Genomic DNA, 25,077 nt, shown 5'->3' with positions numbered 1-25,077 from the left:
AGCTGTTGTATACAGTTATGGGTATTTTTATAATCTCATTTTGTTTATTTGCATTCTAGGATAAAGGAGAGCATGAATATTGAAGGGGGAAATAAGCAAAAGTAGAGACAAAAACTAAAGCTTTGAACACTTGGCTTCAAATCGGAAGTATTTCTCTATAATGTAAAATATTCCTGACTAAATAAACAACAATTAAAGTAAAGAAAACATCTTCACTTATTACTTATCAAGAGTTTGAGTAACACTCATACACTAGTAATAAACCAACTAAGAAAATAGGTTTTCAGAGCCTTTATTACAAACCAAGCTCTAAAGTTTATTTTAGCTGTGAATATATACATTGACTTTAAAACCAATTTCTCCACACATTGATTATCTCCCTGTTTCTTTCCCAGTGATCAATGTGATGGTAGACCCAGATGGGACTCTGGACGCCCTGGCCAGCCTCGGCCTGACCAGCCCTACCACACCTACCAAGCCCCAAACCGCCAAAACAACTTCCCCATCTGCCACCAGCCCTGGGTCTGCGCCCCCAGCCAAAGAATCACTGCCGGAGATCCTTGCTGGGCCTGGAGGCTCAGCAGCCTCGGCCAGGGTTCATGCTCCCCGCGCCAGCCCAGAGGAGACTGCTCGGGACCCCAGCGCGAGTCTCGGGTTAACAGGAGTCGGAGGACTGCCCTTCAACCGCATGCGGCCGAACGGAGAGGAGGCCATCGCACAGAAGTGAACAGAAAGTTTCCCTGAAATCAATGTTACGTGAATAAACATGAGTCTCGATTGCAGTGCAGGTAGCTGGTGACCAGTTTTCACAAATAAGAAGCAGGTGTGGAAACATTTAAACCATTGCCATTGTGCTGACTACACCAGTAGATTATGGATATAATATAAAAACAATGTAGCTAGTATTACCAGACCTGGAGGAAATGAAGTGCTTCAACTGACCTAAACCCCCTGCTTATGCGTCATGAATATTCCCTTGAACAGAAATTCACCCATGAATGATTTGGATAGTCATTTTTATCAGCTTTTCAACTTAAAACTGTTCATGCTTACTGGCCAACCTGGCTTCCTGACGGACTGAAGGCTGCCTGGCTGCTCTCTCAGTGGACAGATTCTCTGTGGTTGTACAGTCTCCACTCTCCTCCAGTCTTCTCCTCTTGCCTTCTCCATGTGTCTGGACCCTACCTACACTAAAGGACATGCCTTAAAACACATCCTCAAAAGTAGCAGCCCCTGCCCCCTCAAATAATATACAGAAGCAACTAAGACTTTAATACAGTACTTTCAGACAACCAGAATGCATTGTAAAATAACACTTGCAAAATATGTTCTATGGACACTATAACTTAAATACAGCACACTGCAGTTATTTATCAGCTCTTGTTCAGCAGCCTTAAGTAACCACCCTGACAAACCGCACAGTCATACAGACATTAGTTATGCCTGAAACTGTTCACAAATCAAGCAGAATTGCAGATGTTTTAGATGTCATTACTCTAACCGTCCATCGATGCCTCTCTGAAACTGACTATGTTAAAAAAGGAATTGTAGAGCCCATTTCTGTGCTCACTTATTTCTACTTTACCCATTATGTTTGACTTTTTTCCTCCCTCCATTTCTCTCCCCAGTAGTTGGAAAAAGTGTCACTCTAATAGCATGTGCAAGACAGAGCTTAGAGCTTTCTTCCTGCAAGTTGGTGTCTGTGTTGATCTTACTAATACTGAATGGTAGTTTTACACGATAATAACAGCCTTTGGGAAACCAATGATCATTTTCAGATAAATTAATCACTTACCAAAGTTAACAAGTTTATGACATTGTCATTTTCAAACAGTTGAGCCATCTTGAAATTCGTGTTGTGCAAAAGCCTGAGACTCTGTATTTATCTTATAAGTCTCTCCTTCCTCTGCAATTCACCCTTTTTCTCTGAATGTCAAGACGATTATTAGTTTATTTATTATAATAAAAACCCGTTTTGCTACAGTACATCCACCTAAGTGTTTTATGATTTCCAATTGGCTTTTTTCTACTTTTTGCAGTCACAGGTGATGTGATATGTCTTTAAACTAGCAAAGATGATCAAAGAAATTAACAGTTTAAACTAAATATTTTTTATAATATTTAGATACTGGTATTGTAGATATTGTAGACCTTTCCTTTTTAATGCTTTGAATCCCCTAACAGTAAATTTCAATTTCTTTTTCTATCACTGCTGGAATTGGTTTTAGTTAACGTCTTGTTAAAAAGAACACGGGCAACTAACAAGGAGGCCTTTTGTGGTTGAAAATGTGTCTTTGAGGAACGTCAGTGAGTAGAAATGAACATGAACAACATTGAAAATAAGCTCCCCATCTATTTCATGAATTTTTGCTCGTAATGTGGCTTCATATCAGTGTACTGTATATACAGTGGTGGGGTTCCAGCATACTGATACTGTAGAATTGCAGAGACAGTATAGTTAACCTTTCTTATTGACTTTGCTGCTTTTCTAGTTACTTAATGGGGACTAACCATTTTCTGAATCTCTCTCTTTAGGGTATAGTCTGTGTTCTAGAGTAAGATTACTTAAACTTGAAGGCAGTGTATTAGTACTTAGATACTCTTGCAATAGTGAATTTAGGTACCAGAATACAGTACATGTTCATTTCCTTCTCTCTATACTGTACAATGTTTTTTAATGCCTCAAAGTGCCCATTTTGACTATAGAAGGGCATTGATTAAAAGAACAGAAAATTACATAGTTGTCTAAAAGATTTCTCTTATTTTGCAAATCAGATTGTAGTGTTTTTCATACAGACGTAGTAAAGAAGCAGCGAAAGGCTGCATCAAATGTCAAATGGTTTAACAGAGAATGATATTAGAAGTGACTGCCTTGCCTCTCTGGAACTGTTCTTTCTGTACAAACGAAGCCTCTAATCTCTAAAAATGTTTCTTTTTTTCCTCCCCCGTTTTATCAAAAGAAATGAAATTAGGGGACTGTGAATGCTAGGTACATGTTTATTTTTTAATTCTACGTGTCATCTAATCAGTGTTCTTTGTCATTTTTGTAAAGAAAAAACACCATTTTATTTATTTTTTGTTTAATATTTTGTGGACGTTTCATGCATTTTATATTTGTTCCACTATCTGCATTGTTTCTTACTGTTAATAAAACAGAGCCATTCACTTGTTTATCTATTTTCATTTTACTGGGAATGAAACTGGACTGACTTCAGATTATAATTTCTATGGGATTCTGCTTTTGAAAACTGAACTTTGTCTTTGTACACAGGCAACTGACAGACAAGTGCCCTAGATGTTCAAACAAAGAAAATGCAAAGGGTTAATTCAGATTGAATTAACATAATTCTTACTGAATAAAAGTAGACCTGTCTAATCTCTGGATACAGAGACTATAAATGTGGTATTACATACTGTGCATATTCAGACTACAGCGTCAGCTAAATGCTGTGCTTAGTACTTAATGGATGACTGATGAAAAACTTGTTATGCGAGACCTACAGCAGCGATTTCGGCAAGTCTCTTACTGCAGACACCATACTGTACACAAACCCATAATTTCCCATCTTCAACTGCCATGATTAGATTTCTCCTCACAACTGCAGCAGCAGGCCAAATCGGTCTCTCACTTATATGCTTGCAACGGCACTGAGAGAAAGAGCAGTGGTGCTTGAAATCCCAACAGTACTAAAAAATAAGCAACACATTTAAATTGTTTTCATATCTCAAAAAAACCTTGTTTGAGGAATTTTAGATAAAGACAAACACCACTGTTGTTGTGAAGTGCTTTTTTTTTATTACCATTGATGAATTAGCAGGTTTTGTTTGGCTCTTATTTCCCATGACAAACTGGTTTAGTTGAAATTGAACAGTACTGGTTGTCAGACAACAGACGTGACCACTGATGGCAGGGTGGTCTGTGTTGGAAGATGGAGGTTAGCCGGGGGGCCATGCCATCATGCGTCCACCCAGGACATGGATGTGGATATGGTAGACCGACTGGCCTCCATCTGGCCCATCATTGATGACAATTCTGTAGCCTTTAGGCAGGCCTGCTTCTTGAGCACACTTCTTCGCAACTAGCAACAAGTGGCCCAACAACTAAGAGACAGAGAGAGAATTAATGAAAGACACTTAAGTGAAAATGCATCCATGAATGTATAAGCAGACAGCAGATGGATTACAATACAGTGTTCAGAGACAGTAACTGTCCAGACAAGCAATAAGTTGTGTATGGGTTTCCATCTAGTGGTCACTGTTGTTGGACAAATCACTGAAAGTGGGAATAAGCAATGTTACAGTCTATCATAAAAGCTAGGTCATTCAAATCATACTTACTGCAGCATCACTATCCTCCGCCTGTGACAGTTGAACAATTGGCTTTTTGGGGACAACGAGGATGTGAGTAGGAGCTTGAGGTGAAATATCAGGGAAGGCCACACACTGAAAAACAAATGAAGAATAAGAATTTAGCCTGTGCAGACAGCTGTGGCGTTGGTTTACACAGAGTTACCAGAAAATTAGAAACATTTAATGCAATAAATGCTACCACAATTTGTATTGTGATTTCCACTTTAGTTATTTATCGGTTTGATGATGTTTTATTATTCTGTTCAAAGATGTTGCTAATATGTTGTCCACCTCATTTACTGTACGCATATGGAATTTCTCTGCACCACGACTTGTTATTTAAAGATAGTCCGTTCTAGCTGAAATGACCTCATGAATTCTTGGAAATTACATATCGGCAATAAATAAATGTTAATTATAGGATATGGCTTTATTTAAAGCTGATATAAGTCATTAGTGACAGTATTAGTGAATCTTTGTGTTGCATTTTAAGGTCTCAGAAGGTGCCACAATTTTACCCATTTAGAAAATGAAGGGAATCAGCCATAGCTTTTTACATGGGGAGTAAGCGGTTTAAATGATGTAAAGCCTGTAAGGGAAGAGTGAACCAATACTCAAGGTGTAACGTTAGTTTTATAAGCACAGAGTCGGAACCACATATACATTGTTTTAATCGCCACTGCATAAACACAACACAAATTGCAATGAAGCCTGTTTGACAGGTGGTGGTGTTTTTCGCTGTGAATCGACATCACACATCGTTGTGAATGTCTATCAACACATAAATGCTCACGCAGTGGCTAAATATTAAAATGATTTGCTGGAGTAGCAGGCAGGCAAGTGGACCTTTTCGCACCTTGGTAAAAAGCCACCAGTCTGCAGATGCCAAGTGGCAGCAAATGCAACATGAGTAGACATTCAGAACAAAAACTAAACCATGGATAGAAGCCTACTGTCCTAAAGCACAATTTTTGCACATCCGGTTTTGGTTTGGTTTTATTCTGTGATGTGAGGACCTACCTAGCTACGCATAACACACATTCACAAAATTGCAGTAAAGTAACGTTAGCAGTGTTGACGCGGAGCTAACGTTAGCTTCACGTCACCTGCAAGAAGTGTGCCTTCTTGCACGCAAAGTGTGTTTATGAGTGAAAATATTGAATGCATACCTGGTCATCTTCATAGAGAAGTTTGGCAGGAATCTCTTTGCGTATGATTTTTCCAAATATTGTGTCACCGCCAGGCTTGGCAGCCTGAGCTTTTGCCATTTCATCAGCCATGTTGGCGCATATAGCCGCCAGTCGGTCAGCGCAGCTTTTGGTTGTGTGAAACTACAGCGAACGCTCATTGGCTACAAAACACGTCATTTTATAACCTTTAATGATTGGTCGTTTGTAGTACTGGTACTTCCCTTCCTTGCCTCTAAACCGGAAGTGAGCTAAATAAATCAAGATGGGGACTCGTTTGAAGGTGAGAAAGGGAATATGGTCATGCTTTATAAAAATAACATCATTTAAACAATGTTTTCTTTACGTTTCTTTAGCTGATTTCATTATAAAAACATATGTTTGCATGTTCTAGGAAGTAGATCGCTAAAATGGCAGGAAAGCGTTCGTCACAGCTGCTACAGTTCAACTAACAAGGTCCTGATGTTGTTAAAAGCTGAATGTCTGTATATGCAGGTCCTAAGCACGTTTAAAGCACTGCACAGAACAAGGATAGCTGTATTCAAAGAGGATGACAGAGCACTGAAAGGTCAGTTATATAGTGTGTTGGTTTGAGTCACAGTAGCAGACTATCTGGGGCTATATCTTTGTTGGATGTTTACAGTAGATAACTTAATACATGCTCTGTAGCATAAATGCAAAAGTATGTTTCTTTTTCCCCCCACAAAGCTGCAAGATTAAAGATCAACGAGGAGTTCCGGAAAAACAAAAATGAAACGTCAGACGAAAACATTAAGAAGGTACAGTGCGAGTGCAAGTAAAATGGTTTGTTTATATAGGTTGCATATTTCTTTTGGCTGCATGCATTTGCATATGCATTTAAATAAGTGTGTGGATATGCTACCGTATTCTGTTGTCTTTTCTCTGGAATCATGGATTGTTTACTGAATAGGTCTCCCCTACACATACCCAGGGCCCCAAAGAGTCAGGAGGCCCCTAGACCAGGGCCTGAAGTGACATTTCTTGTTGAAAAGTCCAAGACTTCCGTCCAAAGTAGCAAAATCCTGATCACGTTTTGTTCCTAATCCTGATTCAACTCCTTTCATATTGAGTATCTTCAGATGCAAAGTCCGATCCAATGGATTATTTGGATATTGAATATAAGAATATTTTTTAATTTAGCTACACAGCAGTAAGCATACAGTAAAGTAACATGTTTTAAAGCTGATCATAGAAGAATATCTCTGCATTACAAGTGGCATTTTAAGGAACACGCTGACTTATTGGGACTTTAGCTTATTCACCGTATCCCCCAGAGTTCGATAAGTCCGTACAGACCCTTCTCATCTCCGTGCGTGTCGTAACTCTGTCTGACGCACCCACCGCTAGCCTAGCTTAGCACAGATCCTGGAGGTAACCGGCTCCATCTAGCCTACCGCTCCCAATAAGTGACAAAATAACGCCAACATTTTCCTATTTACATGTTGTGATTTGTATAGTCACAGCGTGTACAAATAACAAGGTCACATGAGACAATAAAGCCATCTAGAGTTATGTAAAACAAACCTGAAAAGCACCATTGTTACTCTCTACTCCTCACCACGGGGCTTCTCAGGTGCAGCGAGCAAATCACTCAGCCCAAGTAGCAGAAAAACAGCAAACGATTGCAGTGCGCTCCAACACAGCGGCTCCTGTCTCTCGCGGTAAGTTGCTTGATACTAGAATCTGACAATTAAAAAAGAAAGAGCTGCACTATCTTGGAGGAGAGATCTGCTGAGGCAGCATTGCAAAGGGTTTAGAAAGCATCTCCAGCTTCATCAAATACTGAAGTTCAGGTGCCGTTTTCAAGCACAGCAGCACTTTTCTGTCAATGCTCATTGCCCTTCTGCTTTTACAGATGATCAAAATGGGCTCAGATGTGGAAGCTGTTCTTCGAGAGGGCGTGCTACAAATGGAACATGTTGGAGATAAGAAACTCAGTATGTTTCTCCTGTCTTTTTCTAAAATGTAGTACCATGCTAGAAAATAATGTACAATACACAACAGGAATTTTGACTTCTCTCTGACTTATTACATTTGAATATTTCCAAATAATATGTACTTGCTGCATTTATTTACTCTCTTTTTCCCTTTTAGTGCTTCGACCGAGAGAGAGCCTTCTACTTGAAAATGTACCCTATTGTGACCAGCCCAGGAAAAAGTCATGACAGATAAACAAAAAAGAGACTTACTATCATCCAGAATCTCCTGTCTACATTTTAAAGGATTTAACCCAAAACAAAGTTTCAACTTGTTCAGGCTCTTTTGAACAAAGACCATTTCAAAGATCATCGCTGAATGGAGAGATATGCCTTGTTTTTGACTCACTGAAGATCTCTGCTGTTCTGCTTTCAGAAATCTAGGCTGTAAACTGGATGCTCTAATTTCATGTACAGTATTTTGTCAAATGTAATTTAAGTTAGTTTTCATTTGATTTGTGAAGCCTTCTCTCTTTTCAGTAGCTTATAATTTAGCGGAACTTGTAGTTACTGTGTTGCTTCTGAAAATGTTTGTGTTCTGATTAAAGAGGAGTATTCACAGACTGTCTCCGGTTTAATTTATTATTCAAATCTCTATAAACGATAGATGGATCTAACATGAAGGTGGTCACCGCTCAGGGCAAAGACCACGACAACTCCCCAGAAAATGCATGGCTGCAATAGCTGTCAGGGTCCACCTAGCGCTGTGGAGGAAGGTCTGGCAATGTGAGACTAGGGTCCAGCATAATCAATTATCACATTTTATTTGATTGGTTGGTTGTTTGTATTTGTCCCCGAGTGTGAAATGTATGTGACAAAGTTGTGATAAAGGAGTAAAGGGTGAAATTTGTATTTATTTTATAAACAGACCTGTATCTTAAGACGTGTTTGGCGTGTAACAGATAGCGGAAGAAACCCAGGGATACAAAATAGAATACAGGGCAATTTGTATTTTCATGGGACCGACACAGTCTATTCTTTTTCTTTTCATTGGACCCACACAGGCTAACAACTATACTGAGATTTCATGTTTATAAATATAAGTGTCTTGTGTGCCCTGGATTTTGCACATATATAGTGTAGTCTGAACCTGAAGGAAGTACTACTACAGTATAGAATAGAGTTGATATTTTACAACAGACACCCAATTTACGAACATATTAAGACCGCTATAAAAGTCTATGAAGCAAAAAAGTCTTACATGTACTTTGTTCTGATCGGGTTCTGTACAGCCTATGGTGTTGATGTAGCCAGTAGCTTGACTGTCTCAACAAAGGCACTACATTTCCCACAATGCTCATTAAGTTGTAGGAAATTATTACATCATCAAAGTGTGCCGTTACTCTGGCAACGTTTGGTTTCTTTTGGTTGTAGCCGTTTAGCTGGCCTGTGAAGTTGTCAAAGATTGTAAAACATATTCAATTTAATGCCAAAAATAAGGTGAGAATCGGTTTGTATACCCGTTTTGATACTTCTTAACATAATCACAGACATGTTTTTTCGAACAACGAGTCGCTTTTGTCTTGTATTTGTCAGTTCAGACACGCTATGGGAGCAAGCTGCGGCGGAGGTCCACAGGCGGGAGGCTGAGGGTGGGGGGGAGGACGGAGGAGAGACGGTCAGCGAGAGGACCGTGTTTCTGATGGGGAGCAAGGCCGGGGTATGTTCACCGTCGTGCCAGACTTTTCGTGCTAAACAGCACATGTATTACTTTCTAATGGAAAGCACTCTTTTCTTGTTACTAGCTAACTTAGCTACAGAAGTTATAGCTAGTAAGCTCAACTTTGCTTTTTTCAGGGTAAAACGTCCATTCTCCTTAGATGCCTCGACAGGTGAGAGTATGTGTGTGGTCTTAACTCTCATCTCAAAATGATCAAATCTAGCCTCATGATAACATATTCTGTATGCAGACTAGGGCTGGGCGATATGGAGAAAATCAAATATCAAGATATTTCTGACCAAATACCTCAATATCGATACCGCAACGATATTGAAGTGTTGACTATTGGTGCTTTCACAAAATATTTACCCAATGAGACTTTTGGTAAATAATCATGTATAATGTGGATATAATGACTAAGTGGGTAAAGGCAAATAATAGAACAGTTACAACAGTCTGGTAAGTTCAGAAAATGACATCACTTTATGGTAATGCAGCCTTTAAAACCAGGAAAAGACAACACTTATGCCATATTACGATATTACGATATCCAAAATCTAAGACGATATCTAGTCTCATATCACGATATTGATATAATATCGATATATGGCCAAACGCAAACCTGATTTTGGAGTCACTTTTATCACTTCTCTGGATATTGTGTTGATAAATTAATCAGAAATCAGGAAATAACTCCTCTTAATGCTCAGCCCAGCCATACACCTGTCTTCACTATGGGCCTCTGCGTTACATGCCTTTTTGGCACACCTAAATGTTTTGTTATCCACCAGGGATGAACCATCTAAGCCAACTCTAGCACTGGAGTACACTTTCGGAAGACGGGCCCGAGGACACAACACAGTAAGAAAGCCCTTTGGTCTTAGACATTTTAGACTCTTGCTCCCCCCTAAAAAATGGAGTAAAACACACAATTGATAATCCTGATATGTTGTGACCTCCTCAAACTTTGTATGTTTTTCATTTAGATTGATAAGAATGAGCTGTGTGAAAAGATATCCCTTGTAAAGAGCTAAATAAGACTACATTCATTCACCACAGCTCCAGCACTATTGAGCGTATTGAGCACAATGTACAAGGCTCACTATGAGAGTTGGTGTTGTTTATGTGACATGATATACTATGTACCCAAACCTATTGGTTCTCTATTACTCCAGTAAATACCTTTCTTGAAAATGTAGTATATGTGTACAATTGCACATAGCATGTAACTTGTAATGAGATGGTGTGATAGTCTGATTGATAGTCTGGTGGTTTCATCTTTCAGCCCAAAGACATAGCCCACCTATGGGAGCTAGGAGGAGGGACCTCTTTGTCAGACTTGGTACAGATCCCCATCACTCCTGTCAGCATCAGGTAGATCACTTACATACATTCCTTAGGTCTTGTTGTTTCTTTCACAGTTTACTGTTTTAAAGTAAGGGGCAGTGTTTGGCATGTTCTGAATGTGATTATTATGTATGTGTTCTATAGACTATTGAATGTGTATCATTAGAAATCAGTATGGTTTGAACAGCAGTGTCATGCCAGTAAAGGAAGGGGGTTTTCACCTTCACCAACATCTTCTTTTATATATCCTGCCAGAGTACATAGTCCAACCTGTATTTTCCCAGGTCTCTCTCTGTCATCCTCATTCTGGACCTGTCCAAACCCAACGCCCTGTGGGTAACCATGGAAAAGCTGCTTCAGGCAACACAAGCTCAGTTGGAGAAAGTCTCCTCCCAGGCACAACAAGCACAGAAAGCCAAACCTGGAGCCAAACATCATATGCCTGTCCGCTCAGCAGCACGCGTGTTACCTAAAGACTATCCTGTAAGACCTCAGCCCATTATATCAGCATAATCTTTTCTTCAGTCCAGGGCAACATATGATAGCATATTTGAAGAAGTTTTCAAATGCATGATGAACTACCTGAGAAATGCTTATGTCTCAGGCTCATGGAAAATGCTAAATATCACAAATGTGTAAAGACTAATCCTAAAAAACTAAACCAACATGGTGAAAAACAACTATTTTGATAACAGAAGGAAAGTTCACCGAATCTCCAGTGTAGACAAAGTCGAAATAAGATGTGTAAGGCTTTTTGTTTGTAGATGAAAGGTGATTACATTTTTGTCCAGTGCAGACGTAAGATGTAAGATGTACATGTATCCTGAGTTAACTGTGACTTTGTCAACAGGACAGAGAGCTGATCAGTCCCTTTCCTGTTCCTCTGCTCATCATCGGCAGCAAATATGACACCTTTCAGGTAAAACACGTGCTTCAACCTAAATGTTACCTTACCTATTTAGGTGGTCTAGTGGTGGCTTAATTGCATACGGTTTATGATATTTGAAATGTTTGTTATCTGTACAACTTAAAAGTTTTTTAGGCAGAGAAGTTGTTAAAATGTTTGGTTTGTTATAGTCACAGTTACATTGGTGTAACTTCTTGGATCCTGGTATGATTTGTGTAACACATTACTGAATGAGAGTATATTTTGCATCCGTGTTGCAGGAATTTGACTCTGACAAGAGGAAAGTGGTTAGTAAAACACTGCGTTTTGTTGCCCACTACTACGCAGCCTCTCTTATTGTAAGTTTGGTTTGACCATACATGCGATGCAAAATTTTTTTGCTTTGTCTTACCATTGAATTTTTCCATTCTATCGACTGTTTCTGATCCACTTTTCTTTGATGTGCCTAATCTTTTCATCAGTTCACTAGCATCAAGACAGAAAGCCTAATGTCAAAAACCAAGAGCTTCTTCTCCCACCTGGCCTTCGGTCTGGACAGAGGGTGAGGAAGTTAACACAGCATTGTACTCCAAAAAGTAGTGCTATTTAATTCTTTGGTTTTATTTCAATTTGTTTGAAATAATCATAATACATTTTTTTTTTTTTTAATGTGATCAGGAAAAGTGTGTCCTGTGACTCTTCCAAGCCTCTCATTGTTCCAGCAGGCTATGACTCCTTTAGCCAAATAGGTGAGCACAGCACCACTTGGTGGCCAAAAGCAGTAATGCATTTAAATGGAATTAAAATGCAATTGCTGTGCTGTGTTGTTAGACATACGCCTGATTTAAAGCCACCTTCTGCCTTGATATTCGGTGACATGAACAGAATTGTGTGATATTGTGTTTAAAATAATGCTCCTATTACTTTAGGTTCCCCTCCTACTACTGATATAGACATTACTACTCTGCATGCTAAAAACCCAAAGGACCTCTGGAAGAAAGTCTACGAGCGTGTCTTCCCCCAAGAGGTAGTTCAGTCACTGGTAGCACATTATTTTGTATTAGTATTGAAAAAAAAGGAAACTGATGTAGCCTCTGATCTTTAAAAAAAGTAAAACACCCTCTCACTGAACAATCATATTCACATCATTCTTTTTTATAAATATGCATGTTTACAAGAACAAGGATGTCTGTAAACGGTCAATTTATAATCTTTTACTGTCCATCTAACTGACTTTGTCTTTGCAGAATACCAGTGAGCAAAGGGAACTAAAGGATCCAGCCAAAGACCCACAGTACAGTGAGCCTCAGATTGATGCCATGAGAGCCCAAAAAGACCAGGTAACACATCTTGACCAATCACATGCATGCATTGTACTACTTTATAAATGCACAGTTGTTAATACTATGACAAATCACATTATTCACCTCTGATTCTGGACAGACTGTGCTACTGCAATCATGACATGACCTATGAGTTGGCAGTATGGGGATCAATCATTGTTCTTCGTAAATTACTGTTCACTTACCTGTGACCTTTGTGACCTTGACCTTTGACCTCCTTTGAAGTGGAACAAGTATTGAGGAAGATAACAGATTTTAAAAACATACAAAGCGCTATGTTTTCTAGTTGAGGTTAAGAGGTTAGATTTAATGAAACATGGAATCAGTTGTTGCTTTTCAACTGCCCAAGCTAAGCTGAATCAAAAACAAGAATTCACACTTTATCAAAGAGACAAATGGATCTGCTGTTGAACACTGTTTTGTGCACTCTGCTCCAGACCTGTCTTAAACAAGGCTAATGTCCCAGAGTAACCTTCTGTCCTTCAGCAGCATTTATATAGCAGTGTTTCTCTCATTGTCTCATTAACAGGCTGCCATATATCTGTGGTTATAACCTCAGAGATCAGTAGTCTCCCTGCTGGCCTGTCCCAGTGCCACTCTGGCTCTGCTGACTGACTATCGTGCTCTGCCATTGGACGACACATAATGTAATTGGTCTCGGTAACCAATAAGAGAAATAGGGTAAAGAGTACAGAGTACATGTATAGAGGATACGTTGGTGAAGGCCTATTTGCATGTCAGGGCACCCACCTCTCTGAGTTTGTGTACCTGTCCCCAGGGAAATATTCCCAGGAATATACCTACCTTATTATATTATATCAAGTATGGCTGTTAGAATAAAATAAAATAACTCAGAAAAGCAGAGAGACTGCACATTCCTGTGTTACCCTTACAAAGTAAAAATATATGCCATGAATCAATCGTTACTGCATTGAATACAAACTCTACTAAAGTGCCAAAATCTGAAAGAGGCTTTTAACATTTCTGTCGAGGAGAACAAAACCTTGTTTACTTTTATGAGTTTGCAGGCATTTCTACATTATAGTATGTGTTTGTGCAACTGCCTGCACTTTTTCTTTGTACTTCATTGATGTAGAAAAAGTATAATGTTTTTTCTTCTTCTCTCTTCCTGTTTTCAGGAGTTGGATCAGTATAAAAGGGATGCAGCTAAGTCATGGAAAGGACTGGAGCTGGAGACATGAGAAACTGCATTACGGCTTTCCTTTATTTATTTCCTTTGGTGTCATTGTGTCTTTTTTTAAACAACAAAACTACTTGTATACCATACCAATGATAAAATTGTGTTCTAAAAATAAACGATTTAACATTATTGCAATAAGCATCACTTCCTATTCATGATACATTACAATCACAATATTTAAACAAAAACATAATGCATGCAATTCATTGGTGACATTTTAGTGCTTAGAACGTTGATACTCTTCTGGTATTCAATGATAGACACTAGTCCATCATTACATTTTCAATCAAAACAGTGATTTATAGTTTAAGCTGTAGTTTACATGTACCACTTTGTACAGTATATACTTTTATATAAAAATAATTAATTTGACATCAGTGCAGATATTTGTTCCAGTCAGAAACTGCATATTTAAACTATACAGAAGCTTGTTTGAGCCCAATCAGTGTTAAAGCAGGTTGATTCATGGTGCTGTTTAGTTTAGTACTGGGACCACTCCGTTATTAAGCAGTCATATCAGGTGGTTTATGTCCACGGCTGAATCCTAGTTAACACAGATTAACCACCTCTGTACTGTACCTTGCACGCTGATTTTTCTGAGAACATGTCTGACAAAAGCTCTTTGTATTTGCATCATTGCTCTGAACTATATAATACTTTATTCTGTAAAACTTTAAGGTAAGTGCCTACACAGAAATATTCGTTGAATGTTGCTGGAAGGGATGCAAACACAAATGATACGTGTAAGCAGGAGCCACAGCATTCCACATCTTCTGGGTCTAACATACCGTACATCTATTCTCTAAATCAGTTTTAGATCTTCACAACCAAACTCAGTTCATCTTCCTTTCTTTTCTTTCTTTAAACAGAAAATTCTCCCACAAATCTGTTTCTGTAGTTTTAGTGACGTACAAGCCTGTCTCTGATCTTGAAGCTGATCATGCCCAGCAGCAGGAGAGCAGGCAGGAAGGAGTATAGGAGAACAAAGTCCAGCGTATATCGGGACAGAGCGCCAGGATAACCTTCATCAATGATCTGACTGCCTTGAGTGATAATACAGGCTCCTGGTAAAGGTTTGGAAATATCTGCAACAGCACAACACACCAGAGAGAAAGAGTTTACAATTTGTCTGGTTTTAAAAACCTTTTCAGTTCCCAAATCAGCCAATGAGCATCCTTTGATCTGTCCAGCTATGTGTCCCTTGTGAACTGAACTCATACTTTCATTTCATTACATACAGTACTTGTTAAAGCATTGACAGAAGAAAATATTAAAGGCTACAGCTGTTAATTACATTTCCTTAATTGTAAATGTGATCCAGGTTTAGATTCCCCTAAAGGGGCAAAACATATTCCCAGTGTCCTCTTCAGGTAGTGATGTCAAGGCAAAGTACTTTACATTTTTTTTACTAAAGCATGGACACCAATTGTTTGTAAGCTGAAAATACATCTTGTAAAGTGTTGAATTATTATAATTATGGGTCCCTTTTGATGAATACAGGTGATGGTCACACGGTAAAACCAACTTACTGCATGTGAAGTTGAGTCCGTGGAACTCTGTGACTATGAGCAGCTCACAGCTGTACTTCTGGAAGGTCAGGTAGCTGAGCCACTGGAAGACCACTGGCATCTGCTGGGTGCTCCTGTTGAGAGGAAGAGGAGAGGAAGGTCTGTTACTGATAGCATATGTCTAATATATTCATTTACATTGAAGACTTGGAAAAAGTTGCCTTATCAAAGGTCCAAATCACAACGGGCTTGGCATAAAGTTACTTAAACTTACTAGTTCAATTGAAAACATGGTGTCTCACCTTAGGAAGCCAGATCCCACCATGATCCCTGCAATATTGAGCAGAGCCACTCCAGTGTTGACCATGTTAGGGTCTTGGACCACTCCTAATAGCACCACAGTCAGCAACTCACCTGAGGAAAAGAAAAAAATATATACTAAAACATACAACTAAAATAATATAAAACATGGAGATGAGCAGACTAACATGTCCCTATAATCCTTTTCTTTGAAGAAAAAGAAGATGACTGTAAATATGTGCTTGGGAGCTTGTTTATCCCTTAATCTTATCTGCTCACCTGTAATATGTGGCACCAGGACTACAGCAGAAAAACACAGGAAACGCAAGCTGTCAGGGTGCATCCCCACCGTCCTGAGAGGAACAGGGGAGACAAAAGAGGAGTTAGTGCCAAAGGGCGATGAGTTTAAATTGAGGGTGCACAAATAGAATATGAGCTCTATTGAATCCTTGTGGGAGGTTAAATGTGCAGCTTGCATCCCCCAATAAAAACGCATACATATACACTGTATGATGCCCCATCTTACTACCAACCAGTAAAGGAAGGAGGTGAAGATGAAAACACTCAGTATGCTGAAAGGCAGGATGTGGAAGATGTAGGCCAAGAACATTTGCCATTTACTGTACAGACCGTCCTGACTCTCCTGATCACTGATGGCTCGCAACGCTGGGACTGTTGACAAAAGCAGAGTGAGACAGACAGAGAGAGCAGATACTGTGATGAGTGAAAAAGAGGAGTTCTTCAATTACTCTTAAATACGTTATAAATTGGGAAATTGGGTATTAGAGTAAATTAGGGTTATAAAGACCATTGAAAAGTACTTGTTAATTCATATTCATTTTACTTCTTTTTTTGTTGCTCAAAACAATTAGACTTTGATAGAGCGATCATATTGTGAAATCTTGATTCTAATAAGAGATCATTAAAATTAATCATATACTGTATGTTGATATCCCATCATTAAAACCACTCCCATGAAGACCAAGATGCCAGATTACTGGTTTATCTTGATATCTTGGCTGAGTAAAACTCAAAGCTGGTCGTTTGCCATCAGTCCATGTTCCAGATTCACAGACGTTCTTGGTTTTATGAAGCAAAGTTATCCAGCCAACAAGGCCAACCTGTTCCTATCAGTCGTTATCAGTGAGATTCAAGGTCAGTATGACATCCTCCAATCGCTCCCTCTGGCTGTTTTTGGTGCTTATGAGGGTTTAAATCCCCTTTTAACTCTGGTGTGACTTCAGCTCAGCCCAGTGTTTTCTCTTATCCTCAGTATCTGTGACAGCCAGAGCCCTATAGCGAAGATTTTAGATTCAGCTGATAACTGAGGAAGACAATAATCACCCCATATAGCCAATATCCTTCACTGGTTATTGTCTATATCATCTTTTAATATCATCTTTTAACATACAGCACATCTTGTGTATAAATATATAGATTCAACTAAAGCCTTATTATCTATTGCCTAAACCTTTCAAGATTTAACCCTCTTTAACCTTAATTTAGCTAGGACATTCTCACTGCGATAAAATAAATAAATCCGTTTTTTAAAGTGTCTTAGCAGTGAAAATACTAACAAACATCACTATATATATGTATATATATATATATATAGTGATGTTTGTTAGTTTTTTAAAGTGTGTCTTAGCAGTGAAAATACTAACAAACATCACTATATAGTCACAAAATTCTATCATCATACAGGTCCAAACATAAGACCTGTAGTTAGCTTTTTTTCTCTCTGTGTCTAATTGTTTTGTGTATATTATCATTTTGGGTTATGTTGAGCTTGTTAAACACTTTGGTCAACTATGGTTGTTTTTAAACATGCTATATAAATAAAATTGAACTGAACTGAACTGAACAATACATGTGCAAATGTTTATCTGTATGTGAGGTCACCCTAAGTCACAGCAGCTGCTATAAATACTAACCATGATGTTGTTAACACAGAGAGACACAAATACAGATCATATAATACAGGTATGTAGGTGAAAAGGCACTTGGGTTCATTGAGCTCTACACGGACTAAAGGTCATTCTCCCTCTGTAGGTAACCTGCAAATGCAAACTACAGTCCCTCTCTAACAACTGTGTAAAGCCACAGCAAATAACAATATGTGTACTAAATACTCCTGAAATTAAAGCTATTCTAATATAAATGTTTTGTTTATACTATTCATTTAGCCACATTTGTGAAGATGACAACCGCAGCTCTAACACATGATAACAATAATAATAATAGTTTAACTTACAACTCATCACTTAATCTTTTACTCTGACCTACAAGAGACACTGAAAGTACATGAAGTCTCTTTGGGCACTTTAACCGAGCCAAATCCAAGCTAGACTTTACACATTTCTGCTGAAGGGAACAAAAGTACTGCAGACAGCAGACCCCTTTCACCCACTGAACAAGAGATAAGCGAGCTTACACAGCTGAGATAACGATGTTTCGGGCATGCTTTTAAATAAAGATAATAAATCACATTTACTGAGATGATAGACCACACGCACTTCAACATTTCCCTGAAGTCGTTGTATCCACCTCATGTAGATATTAATTGGGTTATGTTATCAGACATTTGCAGTAAGATGGAATATAATGTCACACAGACACAATGTAACTGCTGAAACACAGTAACAATTTGAGTTATGCTTTGTCGTTTGCCTTGGATATTCCAGTTATTATTTCCAAGCAAAACAGAACCAAGATAGTGGTGCATGTTTTAGTTTAGTTTTTGAATTATGGATCTCTCAATAATCAACACTATTGAGTCATATTGTTGGAAAAATCAAAAACCTGGAGTTAAATGTGTTCCCTCAATGTACAGATTGAATGGTGTTGGTGGAACTCACAGAGAGCCACAGCATTCAGCATGCCAGTGTAGGGTGAAGCACCAATGCTCTGATAGATGATGCCAATGCGGTCTTGCACAGCACCCTTGGTGACGTCATTATCTAAATGCATCACGAAGAAGGCCACAAAGAGACCGTAGATCAAGTTCTGCGACAAACGCATCAGAACACCCATCCTGTCTCTGGACAGGTTTCTTGCTGTCCGCCTACACACAAAACACACATGGAAATACATGGAAACACACTCAAAGACATACATGTCCTCAGGTACAACACACAAAGGGCAGGAGGGAGAATTGTACAGATGAGAGAGAAATGCTTTTTTGTTTGTACAAGAAGGGAATACGATGGATGAAGGTAATTAAGAATCTAAATCTAATCATTTCTATAGGCAGTATCACTTATTGTCTTTACAGACAAACACAAACACACAGCACAAGGGGGCTGAAGACTCGCTCAGCACTGACCTGAGTAGAACTTCAAGTTTGGTTGCACCACTAGGTGACTCTTTGCTCTTAAAGGGGATGGCTGGCTTGTCTGCCCGCTGCAGGCTCTGCTGCACTTTTTCCAGCATGCTCTGGTAGATGGAAGACTTCTGATAGGCTGAAGTGATCTCCTGCATGCGACTAAAGGTGGCTGCCTCCCTCTCACTGCTGCGTGTGTCCACTGAGGTGAAGTCAACTGTTTCACATCAAAGACATTTTAATATATAAATGTTCAATAATACACAGTTTATTCTTTAAGATACTGTATTATTCTCAAGATGTGCATAGTCTTTATTTGTCAAAGCTGTGTGGCTATAATTTACAGTACAAGATCACAGCATGAAGTACCATAGATGTCAAAGGGGTTGCAGTACTCTGGACACTCATATCCACATTGGCTGAAGAAGTCCACCATCTCCTCTGGCTGCCCACAGAACACCAGCTCTCCACGACTCATAATAGCTATCCTGCTGAACACCTGGGCGCGCACACACACACACACACACACACACACACACACACACACACACACACACACACATACATGATATTCTGTCTTGGTAGAAAATGGTGAGCTTTTTGTTTAAAGGACAGGTTTAACATTTATCAAGCCTGAAAACATGTACAATGAAATAGTTTTTGATTGCTCTGACTGTTTCCACTGTTGAAGATATAAGGTTGTAACGTTGAAACATAACCTCTTGGTTTGACTTACACAACTGTGGATTTTCTTCCATTAAAATCACATTTTAAATAAAAAGGGATAAAGGGATCTCTTCATGTCCAGTATGGAGAGGAGGAACAATCACAGCGACCAAAAACAGTTTTGATGTTTTCTGGGCAAGTGAGCATTGTTTTAAAATGTGAATCTATCCTTTAAAAAAAGTTTCAGTCTAGGAGTCACTCTTTCTCTTTTTCTTCAGTTTATCTCGATACCCACCCTGAAGAGCTCGGAGCGTGGTTGGTGGATGGTTACTATGACGATACGGTTCCTCCTGGCCAGCTCTGCCAGCAGCACCACGATCTGATTGGCGGTCATGCTGTCTAGCCCAGTGGTCGGCTCATCCAATAGGACCACCCCTGTCATGACATCGTCCCAATGACATCATCACCCTCATGCAGATGTGTCACACATTAATGCATCGAGAACGAGGGAAAGGCAGGACAATAACTTTTTTAAGTTGGAAACTTTTAAACACACTTTTTATTAAGTTGCACATGCAGGACTCTCAGCGGTGCCAACTTAACTTGTAGAGATAAGTGAGTTCTTTTTTTTTGTTAATTACTCTAATTAGGACAATTAAAAGATTGCCTCTTTGCATTATGAAAGCAGAGTGGAATTAGCAGATGCTTTAATTGTGAGATTAATTCATTTCCTGGTTGATTGGAGAGGAAGCGAATGGGAACTCCTCATTACTCTGAGTGTGTGTGTGTGTGTGTGTCCATAGCCAGTCTAATCCTGAATGAGGACTGAGACCTTTTATCCTCCCTAGAGGACTGTAGACCTGATAAACTACACCTGGGATGAGCACAGGCACACTCACACTCACACTCACACACTCCAACACACTAACGGAGGTGGGTTTCTGCTCATTCCCTTTGCGGTGTGATAACCCAGTCTTTCATTACTCTTCTCCATCTCTCCCTCTGTCCCTTTCTCTGTCCTTTCCTTATTCCTCTCTTACTTAGATCCCTTTGTTTTTTCAGTGAGGACTTCTGAAACTCTTTGGGGAGAGACAGGTATTATGGTGAACTTTCTTCTGTTCTCAGGATAGCACACTCCTACCTCCAGTCCTGTTGCTCTCAACAGTTTGTGCATGGAATACAATGTGTTATATGCAAAGAACACTAGGGACAACCTTTATGATATTGTGTCACAGCCCCTTTTGTATAATCCTCGTCCCATGTGTCTCAAAGCTTTAAAATAAATCACCTCTAATGCTTCAGTTTATCTACTCCGTATCTCCTCATTTGGGGTCTATAAAGCCTTAAGAATTTAAGGAATAATGGCTTTTACCTCGATTCACCTCATCATTATGATTTAAATTTGCAGCAATAGCACGCTCTTGAAGTCTGATGTCCGTGATACACAGATACAACTCCTGTAATTCTCCTCAGACATACCCCAAAGCTACTCACTTGGGTCCTGAAGTAGCTGACTGGCAATGGAGACCCTCCTCCTCTCGCCCCCAGAGATCCCCGGGAAAACACGACCTCCTATAACACTGTGGGCCACATGACCTAGACTCAGCTCGGCCATCACCTGCGACACCTGCACAGGAGCCAGAGGTCAAGGGTCAGGGTCTCTGAAATATTTCTGAGTGAAGGACAGGGCCAGGAGGTTTTGAATTAAAGGAAACAGGGAGAAAGTTATGCATTTTCTTTTTTTAGTTAAATAATCATGAACATAGGCTAAAATGCCTGACAGTTGCACACTTTCTATCTCTTTTCGTAAGCTTGTAAGAGGGGAGTAATCATAAAATAGTTAACACACAAGCTGTGTAGGTGCTGATGAATAGCTGAAGCAAAGAACACACTGGTACAATACAAATACTAGTAGACTTATACATGTGCATTAGACACAGGGGTTACAAGGGATATCCAACTCATTTGACCTTTGAAGCAATGTTTAAATCTATTTTATATTCTCAGTTATCCTGATGTTGGACATAACCTTCTTTAAAATAACTGTGACTCACATTTGCCTTAGATGGCCAAGATAATTTCTCTAGCCGGGAGAAATGCCAAGTTTCAGCTAATGAAAACTGATAGAGTGGACAGAGCAGAAGAGGCTCTCAAAAGTCACCTTCTTCTTGATGGTTTTGGCCGAGTGTTTCCGCAGGGCCAGCTGGGCTGTGTAGGTCAGAGTCTCCTCCACTGTCAGATAACTCAACAAGTTATCACTCTGGAAAAGAAAGAGACAAAGAGAGAGTAAAAAAAGAAAGTAAATAGCAAGAAACAAGTAAGAGATGCAGTGAGGCAGCAAATGTCTAATGGATCTTTCATACTTATTGAGGATATATTGTAAAATTGCTTCGGCACTTTTTACTTCAAAAGAGATGAGTAACAAGACTATGGGTTCATACTGAGGAAAGGTTAAGACGATGCAAAATAACACTGCTGCTATATTTTATCTTCACCAAGAAGCATTTATGGGTATGACCACCTCCATCCTTCTCTTGTGTGTTCATCAGTATTGAAACTACGGTATATCTTGAAACTTAATGGTGTGACTGGCATGACATTTCCTGTAAACATCCATGCTGCACACTTTTATCTACAGAAAAGTGTAGATTTCAGAATATTTATCTACAGTACATTTGATGCACATCCCTGCACATTGAGTGTACATCCATATAGGACACATACTACACTGCATGTTTATATATGCCCACACACACACACACACACACACACACACACACACACACACACGCATACATTTATTGCTTGAACCTGCTGCCTGCCTTAATTAACACATGGCGCCTCCCAATCCCACTTCTCCTTTTAGTCTCTCATCTGAATGACTTTAATATCAGGAGCTCATATCACCTCCTCATCTACAGCTTAGCAGAGGAAGTTAATGACGAGGCTTAGAGAGCAGAGGGGGGGGGGGGGCTATCAGCTAGAAGAGGGACATGATTTGAAAAGAAGCAAGGCAAGTTTTAAGCCAGTGTTTTTAATTCAGGCTTTGGATACACTTGAGCACCTCTCATTGAGAGATTAGGTGTATGAGGAGGCCAGCAAGGGCCTTTAGTTCATTTCCTTCAGAGGCCAGGGCAACCTTTTCAGGAGTTTTTGCAAAATGGTGCGTGTTCATTGAGTTTGTGGTTTGGTATTTATGGTGGTTGACCACAGGCAACTTAAATACATACACACTGTCTGCATGCAGCCACCAAGTTTAACCTGACGTCGGTGTGTGATGAGAACTAGGACAAAGTGAAATGCGTATGTGATTAGGTGCCAACTACTTTCAAACCACTGTTCTGTCTCTTAATTAGCAGTTCAGCAGTTGCATGCTGCAGATTGGAAGAGACATTTCACAAACAACTGGTTCTAGTCACCTTATGAAAACAAATACAGTGTTTTATTATATTTTTCTCTTGTTTGGGTGTGCTGAATGCCCAGTTTGAGTTTTGAGAGAAATGTATTTAATTCTTGACATCACAAATTACTGATTAATTGTCTGTGTTTATACTGTATGTATATGCATGTGTGTTACCTGCAGTACATAGGAGAAACAGTCCTGATACTCTTCTCTCTTCAGTTTCATGCCGTTAACGAAGATCTCACCCAACAGTGTACCAGAGTTTCTAATCCTCCCTGAGATGGCATCCAACAATGTAGTCTTTCCTGAGCCTTTACAAGGCAACACAAACATACATTTGTACATATAGTATTAAAAAATGTATGTATATATTTTTTACGTGAGATTATTTTGTTGGGCTTTTATGGCCTTCAATCAATAGGACAGCTTGAAGACAGGAAAGGGGAAAGAAAGGGGGGGGGGACGACATGCAACAAAGGGCCCCGGGTCGGATCCGAACCTGGGCCGCTGGCAAGGACTCAGCCTACATGGGACGCACACGCTACTGGGGGCACTAGAGGTCGCCCCATTAAAAAACATATTTAAGAACATTTTAGGTAGGCAACAGAAGGATTTTTTCAAACACATTAACCCCTGTTTGCTGCAGGGGGACATTTCCCAATCACACTGTAGTCTTAACCAATTAATTTGACCTTCAACCTGAATAAAAAGGTGCTGTCACATTGTCTTTATTTACATCCTTCAGCACAACATATTGAATACCTTGTATTCAAGAAGTCACGTTGTCTCACAACTCAATCACTTCCATCCATTTCCATTAAAAATTGATCTTATTGTATGTTATAAAAATATATCCTATCTGATTTTTTGTTGAGTTTAAACACTTTGCTCTTTGGACTGAGCGAAGTGCGAACCTGAATTGCCCAGTATGCCCATGATCTGCCCACTGTCCACGTGGAAGGAGACATCACTGAGGATCTGACGAGTCCATCGCTTCCTGTAGGAGGGTAAGTCCCACCACGGACCCACACGCTCACTGGACACACACACACACACACACACACACACACACACACACACACACACACACACACACACACACACACACACACACACACACACACAAAAAAAAAAAAAAAAAAAAAAGAACCGGGACATTTTCAACATATATGTTTTAACATTCCCAGAATCCAATCAATCCCCACTGTGAAAATGATCATCATTTGATTTGAAAGTATGTAAGTATTTATCAACAATCAGCAATGTGTATTTTACACTAGACAATAGACAGAAAGTTTGATGTGTTACAGATTACATTGATTCTTCTGCTCTTGCATTAGAAATGAAAGCTAGACCACATAAAATAGATAGATAATTTGACCCAAACCTGTATGCATAATAATATAAACATCCTCTGTATAATCATAGTATAGTATAGTACTGTATAGTCATCTGATTGATTCATAGAGTCTGTTGTTGTCTCTTAGCCATCCTCTTGTACAGTCTGTCTGTGTCTGCAGCTTTTACCTGACTGTGTAGGAGATGTTGCTGACACTGAGACAACAGGAGGGCTCTGATTGCTCTGATCGCTCCTCTCTATTGTTCTGCCATACATCCCTCTTCTCCTCCAACACAAACTTGAAGGACTCTCTAACTTTGGTCCCGTTCTCTGGCTCCACCTGCATTGAATAAAATTTGTTCATGTCTCCGGCCAGTGTGCTACTCCAAACAACAACTGAAAGTCAAGTCCGTCTCAGATCAGTTTGTTCATATATCCACACGACTCGTACACAGCATGTGAAGCTTAAGTTGAGTCGTCTTATAGACCCAGACTTTGTTTCTCTGTACCCAGTCCCTGTACAACGCAGCAGTGTGAGAGCAGTGGTGTCTCTCAGGAGCCATAAACA

At 39.5% G+C, this 25,077-nt stretch overlaps 5 protein-coding genes and 1 long non-coding RNA gene across 21 annotated transcripts in view; 4 read left to right on the top strand and 2 right to left on the bottom strand.

The window, feature by feature from the left end:
- cep170aa (centrosomal protein 170Aa) overlaps window positions 1–2,411 on the top strand; it is a 42,029-nt gene extending 39,618 nt beyond the window's left edge. For all 12 annotated transcript variants that reach the window (XM_039784182.1, XM_039784180.1, XM_039784175.1 and 9 more), the window contains one exon: window positions 396–2,411. In XM_039784182.1, coding sequence (XP_039640116.1) covers window positions 396–727 — 332 coding nt within the window. In that variant the 3' untranslated portion in view covers window positions 728–2,411. The remainder of the gene's footprint in view (window positions 1–395) is intronic.
- A 1,362-nt stretch (window positions 2,412–3,773) lies between these two features.
- Window positions 3,774–5,684, bottom strand: hint1 (histidine triad nucleotide binding protein 1). The gene is made up of 3 exons (XM_039784193.1): window positions 5,520–5,684; window positions 4,339–4,443; window positions 3,774–4,101 (listed from the first exon to the last, which is right to left on the bottom strand). Exons 1-3 carry the CDS (start codon window positions 5,628–5,630, stop codon window positions 3,937–3,939), a joined length of 381 nt encoding a protein of 126 aa, XP_039640127.1. The 5' UTR covers window positions 5,631–5,684; the 3' UTR covers window positions 3,774–3,936.
- Window positions 5,685–5,716: 32 nt separating this feature from the next.
- lyrm7 (LYR motif containing 7) lies at window positions 5,717–8,095 on the top strand. Of its 3 annotated transcripts, none has more exons than XM_039784196.1 (5): window positions 5,717–5,820; window positions 6,033–6,105; window positions 6,246–6,316; window positions 7,414–7,495; window positions 7,653–8,095. In XM_039784196.1, exons 1-5 carry the CDS (start codon window positions 5,803–5,805, stop codon window positions 7,721–7,723), a joined length of 315 nt encoding a protein of 104 aa, XP_039640130.1. In that variant the 5' UTR covers window positions 5,717–5,802; the 3' UTR covers window positions 7,724–8,095. The 3 variants fall into 3 exon arrangements, with proteins under 3 accessions (XP_039640130.1, XP_039640129.1, XP_039640128.1); XM_039784195.1 differs by having other exon boundaries at window positions 5,772–5,820; window positions 5,932–6,105; XM_039784194.1 differs by lacking the exon at window positions 5,717–5,820 and having other exon boundaries at window positions 5,840–6,105.
- Window positions 8,096–8,862: 767 nt separating this feature from the next.
- On the top strand, window positions 8,863–14,100 carry dync2li1 (dynein, cytoplasmic 2, light intermediate chain 1). 2 transcript variants are annotated; one of them, XM_039783270.1, is made up of 13 exons: window positions 8,863–8,974; window positions 9,071–9,194; window positions 9,332–9,366; window positions 9,986–10,055; window positions 10,480–10,568; window positions 10,826–11,024; window positions 11,392–11,460; window positions 11,709–11,786; window positions 11,910–11,989; window positions 12,106–12,176; window positions 12,357–12,454; window positions 12,675–12,767; window positions 13,910–14,100. In XM_039783270.1, the coding sequence occupies exons 1-13, from the start codon at window positions 8,961–8,963 to the stop codon at window positions 13,970–13,972; spliced, it is 1,083 nt and encodes a 360-aa protein (XP_039639204.1). In that variant the 5' UTR covers window positions 8,863–8,960; the 3' UTR covers window positions 13,973–14,100. The 2 variants fall into 2 exon arrangements, with proteins under 2 accessions (XP_039639204.1, XP_039639206.1); XM_039783272.1 differs by having other exon boundaries at window positions 8,877–8,974; window positions 9,076–9,194.
- On the bottom strand, window positions 14,082–24,906 carry abcg5 (ATP-binding cassette, sub-family G (WHITE), member 5). The gene is made up of 14 exons (XM_039783269.1): window positions 24,698–24,906; window positions 24,085–24,206; window positions 23,345–23,481; window positions 21,929–22,027; window positions 21,262–21,394; window positions 20,063–20,202; window positions 19,471–19,600; window positions 19,105–19,318; window positions 18,638–18,843; window positions 16,313–16,451; window positions 16,059–16,132; window positions 15,782–15,893; window positions 15,501–15,613; window positions 14,082–15,056 (listed from the first exon to the last, which is right to left on the bottom strand). The coding sequence occupies exons 1-14, from the start codon at window positions 24,871–24,873 to the stop codon at window positions 14,872–14,874; spliced, it is 1,980 nt and encodes a 659-aa protein (XP_039639203.1). The 5' UTR covers window positions 24,874–24,906; the 3' UTR covers window positions 14,082–14,871.
- On the top strand, window positions 24,068–24,806 carry LOC120547711. Of its 2 annotated transcripts, none has more exons than XR_005637101.1 (3): window positions 24,068–24,177; window positions 24,358–24,404; window positions 24,691–24,806. It is a non-coding gene; the product is annotated as an uncharacterized LOC120547711 (long non-coding RNA). The 2 variants fall into 2 exon arrangements; XR_005637100.1 differs by having other exon boundaries at window positions 24,358–24,408; window positions 24,691–24,794.
- Window positions 24,907–25,077: the final 171 nt, after the last annotated feature.

This window comes from Perca fluviatilis, chromosome 19 (genome assembly GCF_010015445.1).
Source record: "Perca fluviatilis chromosome 19, GENO_Pfluv_1.0, whole genome shotgun sequence".
Lineage (NCBI taxonomy): Eukaryota > Metazoa > Chordata > Actinopteri > Perciformes > Percidae > Perca > Perca fluviatilis.
Note: the sequence above shows the minus strand (reverse complement) of the source record. Positions and strands in the feature narration are given on the sequence as shown.

Excerpts from the sequence above, each read along its gene's own strand:
- dync2li1 (XM_039783270.1), top strand. Across the intron at positions 11,461-11,708 it reads GCAAATATGACACCTTTCAG|GAATTTGACTCTGACAAGAG; the intron begins GTAAAACACGTG and ends TCCGTGTTGCAG. Across the intron at positions 11,787-11,909 it reads ACTACGCAGCCTCTCTTATT|TTCACTAGCATCAAGACAGA; the intron begins GTAAGTTTGGTT and ends TCTTTTCATCAG.
- abcg5 (XM_039783269.1), bottom strand. The coding sequence starts at position 24,873 with ATGAACAAATTTTATTCAATGCAGGTGGAGCCAGAGAACGGGACCAAA. Across the intron at positions 21,395-21,928 it reads CCAAAACCATCAAGAAGAAG|GTGTCGCAGGTGATGGCCGA; the intron begins GTGACTTTTGAG and ends GCTCCTGTGCAG. Across the intron at positions 19,601-20,062 it reads CACGCTCCGAGCTCTTCAGG|GTGTTCAGCAGGATAGCTAT; the intron begins GTGGGTATCGAG and ends GTGCGCGCCCAG.
- lyrm7 (XM_039784195.1), top strand. The coding sequence starts at position 6,000 with ATGTTGTTAAAAGCTGAATGTCTGTATATGCAGGTCCTAAGCACGTTT. Across the intron at positions 6,106-6,245 it reads GGATGACAGAGCACTGAAAG|CTGCAAGATTAAAGATCAAC; the intron begins GTCAGTTATATA and ends CCCCCCACAAAG. Across the intron at positions 7,496-7,652 it reads TGTTGGAGATAAGAAACTCA|TGCTTCGACCGAGAGAGAGC; the intron begins GTATGTTTCTCC and ends TTTCCCTTTTAG.
- hint1 (XM_039784193.1), bottom strand. The coding sequence starts at position 5,630 with ATGGCTGATGAAATGGCAAAAGCTCAGGCTGCCAAGCCTGGCGGTGAC. Across the intron at positions 4,444-5,519 it reads TTCTCTATGAAGATGACCAG|TGTGTGGCCTTCCCTGATAT; the intron begins GTATGCATTCAA and ends TTTGTTTTTCAG. Across the intron at positions 4,102-4,338 it reads CGGAGGATAGTGATGCTGCA|TTGTTGGGCCACTTGTTGCT; the intron begins GTAAGTATGATT and ends TCTGTCTCTTAG.